We start from the raw sequence: 9181 nt of genomic DNA, 5'->3' as shown, positions 1-9181 counted from the left end.
ACTTATTTTAAAGTATAAGTTGTAAGAAGACAGTTGGTATAGTTAGGCTTAACCTCTGATGACTCCTAACTAGAAAGATTTTCTTTTTCGGATGTGTTTTGGGAATATGTATCTATATGAACAATCAAATTAAATTTGGAGTAGACATATCCTTGGCCTTAATCCTCAGGAGTGAATTATAATAATACACTTTAAGGCCATAGGCCATGTGTTTATTAAATTTATTAAACTTAAGTTTACTATTTGCTGTCTATTAATTTTTATAATTTCAACCTGTTTAGGATTTTCTTTGGTTCTATCTCACCTATTTTTTCTATTATGTATTTATTTTTAATTTCAAGTCAAATTTTCAAACTAGAACTTTTTTTCTTTGTCTATAGTCTTACTGGACTTTATTTTCCTTTACTTTAGGGTAAAGAAAGCAAACAAAATTCAGCTCCTATCAGACTCCTGCTCCTGCCCTTTCAGATATTATTAACGGTAAGGCTTTATTATGCTTTCTTTATTGAAATCTCTAATGTCTTAGCAAAAAAATCATGTCTCCCACAATAAGCAACTAAGTATTGCAGACTTTGTGGAGAAAATATCATGTTAAGAGTATAGGCTAACTGTGGGAAAAAGCCAAGTGCTAGGCTTTAACCATCTAATGACCGCTAGTGTGGTAAAGCCAACAAAAATTCATCTCCCAACCACTTGTTGTCAGTCACTTATTTCACATAGTCAATCTATAGAATTCTTTTATTTCATTGTGTAGACACACTTCAGGTGATCAAAGGCACAGATCCAAAGCAAAGTATCTTTTGCAATCCAGATTGTGGAAGGGGAAACAAACTGTGCTATTATGTTTAGATTGGTTTTTAGTAGTCGGTATGTACTTTGGAATATGTTTGAAATTTCTGGGAAGAAATCCATAGATAGAAATGTCATTTCTCCTCCTCCTCTTCTTCAGTTTGCATCTCCTTTTCTCTCTCTTTGCCACTCACACACACGTTCATCTGCACACCGGGGCAGGATAATCACATTTACACTTAGAAAAAGATACTAGCTGACATCTAAACATCTCAAAGGGCTTCTATAATGGCACTATAGTGAATCTCTTTTACTCCCCACTTCCTCCTTTACCCCCCCAACAAGAGCAAGGCAGCCTTTAAAATTAGACAGCAAGGTGGAGGGAGGGTGATTGGACGGATCACTTCTATGGTTTATCTTATAAAGGTACAAGTGAATCTTTCTAAGAGTAGAATATAAATGTCTTAACACAATAACTAAGAAAATGACACAAAGGTTATGGTAACCAGTTTGATAAAAATATTTCAAATTGTATATGAAAACACCACACTGTACCCCATGACTGCATGAATGTACACAGCTATCATTTAATAAAAAAAAAAGGAAAGGAAAAGAAAAAAAAATTAGACAGCAAACCTACCTTAGAAGCTCGTGTGATGATTTCGACCTTCTGGTGCAAGGAGGTGATACCCTCAGAAAAGACAGATCTGAAGATTATGCACTGGGCACGTTCAGCAAAATTAGGAATCTGGGCTAACTCATGCAAAAATCTGTAAAAATAAAAAGGAATCACTTAGCAACATACAAGGTGGCCATAAAGTTCACATGCCATTTAAAATCGTGTGCAACTTGAAGGAAAATAACAAGGCAGGTGGAAAAGATCTGCCACGAGAACATTTCTTATCTGACAATTTCAAGATAGGCAGAAAGTCAAGGAACTCCAAGGGTATTTGTTCTACTGGTAACAACAAGGCCACTTTTTGGTGGGTTTCTGCGATGCTCCATAAATGTATGATATAGAAATTCTTTACAAACAGAATGTTAATGCAGGTCTACTCAATGAATGATCAACATGTTATCTATCTCCTGCCACCCAAACTAGATTCAGCCCAAATGGAAAGCCCTAGTCTTTAGCATATGAAACAAATTACACAATGAGCTCCCTTGCAATGCAACATTCTCTAAAGGTATATTTACATAGACTGAGGAAATTAGAGACTTGAGGCAAATAACTACAGATGACTATTTAAAAAATGTTTCTTATTGAAATGATATTGCTACTATTTTTGCTCAATGAATTACATAATGGTCGATAATGACCACATTCCCCAGGTATTTGTTTACTTCTTCACATCAACTGACCCATATAGACATAGCTCATAGCCCAATACTTCAAGCAGCTACTCATTAAATAGACCATCTAAAGTGTCTTTTAAAAAAACAGCCAGGAAGATCTTAAAAGCTAAAGGTGAGAACTGACCTATACACAGTAGCTCACTGTCTGAGGAGCTGGGCACTGGTGCCCTTTGCAAAATTAAGTTGGAAGAGTTACATACACCTCAGGCCAAGCACTAGGGAAAGGGGGTGTAAGCTAAAACAGGTAGAAACAGTTGGGTATGATGCAGAAAAGAAGAGAATCCACTAATAGACATTTATTTCATTCTGGAGCTGAAATGATGCTTGACTGATATTTCTGAAAGTCGTGGTCAACTCACAACATCATTACTTTGGAATTTTGCAATTTCCCACCAAGAAAGTTTTTACGTAGGACCAAAGTTGAAGCCTATTTCTTTCTGTATCCAAGTTTTATTGGTTTATACAGTTGGGGAGATTTAGGTTTTAATAAATTTCTAATTATCAGCTGTTTTTCTTACTTATCCTGCAGGAAGATTATAATCTTTTCTCAAAATGATGTTGAAGTGAATCAAGGACTACCTATAGAAAACAATAGGTCTTTGTTCTATAACTCTATTATGAAGCATCATATGATGGGATATAAAAGTAGAAAGCCATCGGAATTCTGGATGAGGTGGTGATGAAAAAATTAAATTCTATGTAAATTATTTCTTCATAAATACAGTACGAAACACCTGATTCATTTATCATGACTAAAATCCGAAGTGTCACCAGTTTTTACAAACACGTGAGCAATTAGACCCACACAGGTCTGGCAGCATTTGGTCCTGTGGTTAATGTTGAGGAGATTTATTTACTCAGATGCTGAGCTATCTATAAGGAAATACCCTGTATTTTTCCCCTTCCACATATGACCATGAGACAATATTCCCTAAGTAGGACCTAGATCCTGAGTATGTCTCCTCCTTACTCAAAATGAGGAGAACAGAGTAAAGCAGTTCAGAGACCATAAGAGAATATCCATGTCTCAACCTCAGCTCACCAATAAGGGTACCAGGAACAGTAGAAATGCTGGTGAATAATAACTTATAACCAGACTCAAAAGAGGAGGTGTATGACCAATATAAGGAGATAAGACCATAATCTCATTAACTGGTATGATCCAAGAAAGGGCAAGATGGAATTCCAAGGCCCTCGATGATTAAAGCCTTGGGGGCAGGGGTTGGGCTTTTACTGGGAAAGCTTTTAGAGCACAGGTCCCTAACATTTTTGGTACCAGGGACTGATTTCATGGAAGACAATGTTTTCCACAGACTGGGGAGTGTGGAGGGGGATGGTTTCTGAATGATTCAAGTACATTACATCTCCACCTCAAATCATCAGGCATTACATCTTCATAAGCAACATGTAACCCAGATCCCTCGCATTCTCATTTTATAGATGGGATTGCGCTCCTATAATCTAATGCTGCCATTGATCTGACAGGAGGCAGAGCTCAGTGGGCAATGTGAGTGGTGGGGAGTGGCTGTGAATGCAGATGATGCTTCACTCACTCACCCACTGCTCGCCTCCTGCTGTGCACCTGGTTCCTAACAGGCCACGACTAGGGGTTAGGGACCACAGCCTTAGAGAATCTTAGAGTTCTAATGCCCTCTGGACGGAGAGGGTCTGGAACACATATACAGAGTTGGAGGTGGAGAGTATAAGTTCAGGAATTTTATGTTCCTTTTGGTTAGAACTGTGTCACTAAAAAGCAATATTACAGCATCAGTCACCAACACTGTCAGCCAGTCCTTTAAGCATGTATGAAGTATTTACAGTGTATCAGGTACCACACTAAGACCAGGGAACAGAATTTAACTTACAACTCCTTCTCAATAATCTGAAAAATAAATCGATGGCTACTGTGGAGGGTGATGCTATCAGAGATGGGGTCTCTAAGGGGAACTACGGAGGGAGGGAGGGGACATCAGCTAGAGTTCCCAGAGCCCTGGAGGGACTACCAGAGAGCTACAAGACAGTATGAATGGTATCTGTGGAGGAAGTAAGCAGAACCCAGATGCTAAATCAGATTTTATGTTCTAAAACAGCAGTTCTCAACCTGTGGGTCGCGACCCCTTTGGGGGTCAAATGACCCTTTCACGGGGGGTGCCTAAATACATCCTGCATATCAGATATTTCATTATGATTCATAAGGGTAGCACAATTATAGTTATGAAGTAGCAACAAAAATAACTTTATGGTTAGGGGTCGCCACAACACGAGGAACTGTATTTAAGGGTCACGGCATTAGGAAGGTTGAGAGCCACTGTTCGAAAATAAGGAATTTAAACTTCTGAAAGTATAAAGAGTTTTAAATGGAGAAGTGATACTTTCAGTTTTTGTTTTAGAAAATTCCTATGGCAGTGGTTTGGCTCATTGGAGGTGACAAGATATTAATGCTGGGAGACCAGTTAGACCTCTTCTTCAATCTTCCAAGAAAGAAGAGGGAGAGGGCCTGCAGCATGAATGGAGGAGAAGGCTGCTATCATAGCAAGACCCAGACCCAGAGTAATGGCCTAATCCCAAGGCACGCTCAGAAGAGTCCAGGATTACTTGGGGAGTTTGTCTTGGACAATGGGCAGAATATCAAGCTACGGAATACTGGAATACGATTTTACATGATTGCTGTCCACAAACACTTAAGCAAAGAGCACCAGAACTCCTTATCTGGTAAAGTACTGAAGTATGGGTTACCTTGGAGGCTGGGAAGCAAGTGTCTGATGAGTATCTTCTCCCCTAAACTGTGTATTACCCTCTACCCACCACAGTTTGGATAACGCTCCTTTACATACCCCTAAGCATAGCACCTTAGACACTGGGCCTTGGTACTCACAAATATTTACAGATTGATTTCCTTTTAGGCTAGTCTAACTTTATAGTCTAGGTTCAATAACAAAGGGAATTAAATACTGACTCCCTCACCCTTAGAAACCACAAATGAGAGATCTTTCCCTTTTTCCTCCAGTGCAGGTTAATTTTCCCAAGGACTGCAACGTCAGCTGTCTATATGAGAGAAGTTCTGTGGTTTACACTGTTTGGGTCACATGTCCACAGCAGCCACCCAGCTGACAGGACCGTGATGCACACTGACCTTCTGCTTTTAAGGGATGAGCATTTGGTTTATTATCCCCTAATCTCTGAACAGTGTGTGTCCACCTGGGTTATCCACACAGCATAATTTTATGTTGTAACCTGTGTTCTTCCACGGAGGAATACCCTCACAGGGTTTAGAGAGGGTCCCAAGACAGCTGTGGACTCTGGTGGAGAGCTTACCCCAGGCCATGGTGCATGCACATCAGGCCCAGTTAAACCCAGTAGAGCCCTGCCTCCCATCACCACCAGTACCAGGCTGGGCACACAGAGTCAAGGGCTATTCGCAGTGGGAGTGGCTCTCAGACAGCCTGGTTTCAAGCAGACGACACCTCTGTGGGAAATGGCTTTCTAAATCTGGCACTGGGTGTAAGGAGCTGATGAGGTGCGTGATGAAGCCAGCCTCTCCATGGTGTGATTTATAAGACTGGGCAACACAGAGCTCTTAGGAAAGTGCAGTGCTAAAACTATAAACGATTCATATTTTCCAGTATGTAAAACATGCTTATAGTCGACTCACTTGGAGTTAATGGCAAATAAGTTGCCAAAGAATCAGACTCTGGCATAAATCAAACAAATGCTGGCTTGTGCAGGAGGATGGGATCAAAGGTGAGATTCATCCAGATCTGAAAGGCCCTACCTCTGTGTGCCTCAACCTCCCACCCAAGCACGTCCCCTCCCCAGCACAACACGACAGTCCTTTCTGCTGTCACTGATATCTTTGGATGTTCAGGAAGCCATTATAATGACCATTTACAAATGTTAAAAATATTTTTCTATCTAGATCATCATTAGAGGAAACAGGAATAGTAAGTTAGCTGTTAGTTACCTGCCACCATTGTTCCAAATCCTAGCAATTTGTGTTGAAAAATAATACTGGAAAGGCAATCACACAAAAAGAAAAGGGTAACACTTCAGGTAGCAGAAACACATCTCCCCAGTTGCTCATTTCCCTGGGTCAGCCATCCTCATAGCTTAGAGCAGGGGCTGCTGAATGGGCAAAGGGTTGGCAAGTTACAGCCCATGGGCAGGCCTACTCCAGCTCACAACTTACTTTTTTATAGGTCATGAACTAAAAATGGTTTTTACATTCTATAATGGTTGAAAATACAATCAATAGACAGATGACATTCTGTGACATGTAGGAATAAGAAATTCAAATTTAACTGTTGATAAATAAAATTCAAGGGGGCATAGCCATGCCCATTTGTTTATCTCTTGATTGTGGTTGCTACTGCGTCACAATGGCTGACTTGAATAGTTGTGACAGATTCTATGACCCATAAAACCTACAATATTATCATATCAGAGCCTTCACAGAAGTCTGCCAACTCCAGGCTTAGAGGAATTGCACAGCTTGAAATAACTGGCCCTATGCAAATGTTAGATGTACATGAATGTCCCCAGATACATCCCCAATGCGCTTGTCAATGTCTAAGTGTCATTATTTGTCACCTTACTTTCAGCCATTAGAACCTTAGCTGTAGTTAATTATATTAGGAAATATGACTTAGGAATAAACCATAGGGTTGGTTGGGGGTGGGAGCTGGTAGGCAGGGGGCTGAGATGTGTGGAGCAGAGAGGCAGTGGAAGCCCATATGAATGGATTCACAATATTTCTAGGCTTTATCTACTAACTTTAGGAGCAGAAGGATCTTGGGTCACACTCCATGTGATGGCAACTCACTGAAGGTATCCAAAACTATCACGAGGGTTTGTCAGTAGCTGAATAAACCTAGAAATCTCTCCCCCTTCCCCAGATCTACAATTGTTTTTCAGGTCTAAATATATAGGCATCCAAGGTGATGAGGCCATTCCAGAGGACCCAAGGACAAGGCATAGAGGCTTCAGTGCCAGCCACAGATGCCTGTGGAGCTGAGTTGGCACCCTGAACCTGAACCCGATCACTCTGTGTTCACCTGGTTTTCTGTGCTTCCCTCATCTCTAGGTTGATAGCAATGGCCTGAATTAGACAAGAAGCATTCAAGGCAGAAACAGCCCAAAGAGCCCCTACCCACTCTGAACTTGTTCTACATTTTCACAGAGTCCTGAGCCTGAAACATTGGTGGGGGGAAGGTATGGAGCTACAGAGGCCTGGAACCTTCTCTGTGACTGGGAGACCCCAAAAGCCCAGCCTAGGATGAGTCACTGTTATACACTGGTGTTCTAGGTTTTTGAAGTGTATGGAATGAAATCCCCAACTATAGAGCAGGCAGTTCTTGACAGTGAGTGGAGAGAAGAACAAGCACATGCAGACTGAAGGAGAGAATGTCATACTGCACACGGCAGAACAGGTGGGGAGACCTGGGGAACACTGACATGGCCAGGCTGCAGTTACTAGATAGAACATTTAGAAAAATAAATTTGAATTCTGTGACTCTGATGTCATCTTTTTAGCTACATCAGCAGAACCTTAAACAGAGCAATGCCTTCTTCCTTCCTCAGTCCCCTCTGGCCAAAATGTTTTGTCTAGGAGGAATTAACAAGTTGTGAGAACAAGAAGAGAGCGTCGGGTGGGGCAGGGGGAGGGAGACACACTGTGTCAAGCAGCACAAATCTCAGGGCTGCTTTTCCCAGCAGCAGGGTCACTCTGCTGCATGCAACAGGTCACAGGGATGACGGTGATGTGAATGAGCTCACCATACAGTTTAGATTTGGCTATTCAAAGCTGGGAGACAAGAAGCTAGAAACTGTTGCTCTCCTTGTGGCCTAAGAGAAAAGTGGTGGAGTGTCCTTACTGCTCAGGTTTATCCAGCAGCTTCAATTCTTCTTCCTCAGAGGTCTCGTAATACTTTCTGATTTTAACCAATTCATCTTCTTGTGCTCTCTGTATGGAACAGAAAATAAAAGATGAACAGTGAGATTTTTCTAGGTGGTGGGTCTCAATGTGTGATGTCTAGCACTTTGGCGGGCCAAGGTGGGAGGATGGTTGGAGACCAGGAGCTCAAGACCAGTCTGAATGAGAGTGAGACCTTGTCTCTATAAAAACATTAGCTGGGGGTAGTGGTACATGCCTGTAGCCCCCAGTTTCTTGTGTTACTTGAGCACAGGAATTTGAGATCATAGTGAGCTTTCATGATATCCCTGTACTCTAGCCTGGGTAACAGAGTGAGACTCTGTCTTAAAATACAAACAAACAAACGAAAAACCAAAAAACAAAAAGCCAAGTATGATCCCTAGACTAGCAGTATCAACATCACCTGTTACTTGTTAGAAATGCAAATATTGACCCATTCTAGACACAAGAAACTCCAGAGGTGGGGCTGGGAGCCCTCCAGGTGATTCTAATGCATGCTGAAGTCCAAGAATCACCGAATCATCAGTACAATCACTAATGCAAATGTTCATAACAGATGCACTCAGGTAGATACAGGAGCCCAGGCATTTGTGTGCTACTGTTGACTCCTCTATCTCTTTCCCTATAAGTAGAGATGGAGCAAGATATCCTTAGCATTCACCTCCCTACCCTCAGAACACCCTGCCTAACTCACACTGGCTCCCCACTCTTATTCTAGTCACCATCTTCCCTTTTTTCTGCATTTTGTTATACCTTATCTGACTTATTTTGGCATTTGGTCATATACTTTCCCACTTTACCCAGCTATTTCAGTTGCATGCAGCTGACCTCCACCATGAGCAAACAGTACCCACCATGGACATAGTCCTGAGAGCACAGTAGCAAAAGCATCTGGAATGTACTCTGTCCTTGGCAAAGTCCTTTAACATCAATTCCCATCTCTTCATTTTACAGATGATTCCAAGGAGGCTAGTATTGTGTATCTGGTAAAGAACTGACTCAGAATTCGTCTTTTTACCACTGTACCTTGTTGACCTCCAACTACTCAGCAAATGTGTAATTACCTCCTGCTAGCCTGGTACTTGCATGCCTTAAGGTTTAATAAAA

The 9181-nt window shown here is 41.4% G+C and overlaps 1 protein-coding gene across 2 annotated transcripts in view; it reads right to left on the bottom strand.

The window, feature by feature from the left end:
* Positions 1-9181, bottom strand: part of FMN1 (formin 1) — a 370390-nt gene that overhangs the window by 130361 nt on the left and 230848 nt on the right. For both annotated transcript variants that reach the window (XM_003791683.1, XM_003791684.2), the window contains 2 exons: positions 8016-8104; positions 1430-1559 (listed from right to left, as the gene is read on the bottom strand). In XM_003791683.1, coding sequence (XP_003791731.1) covers positions 1430-1559; positions 8016-8104 — 219 coding nt within the window. The remainder of the gene's footprint in view (positions 1-1429; positions 1560-8015; positions 8105-9181) is intronic.

Source organism: Otolemur garnettii, unplaced genomic scaffold (assembly GCF_000181295.1).
Source record: "Otolemur garnettii isolate 467f Iridium unplaced genomic scaffold, OtoGar3 scaffold00050, whole genome shotgun sequence".
NCBI classification, from domain to species: Eukaryota; Metazoa; Chordata; class Mammalia; order Primates; family Galagidae; genus Otolemur; species Otolemur garnettii.
Note: the sequence above shows the minus strand (reverse complement) of the source record. Positions and strands in the feature narration are given on the sequence as shown.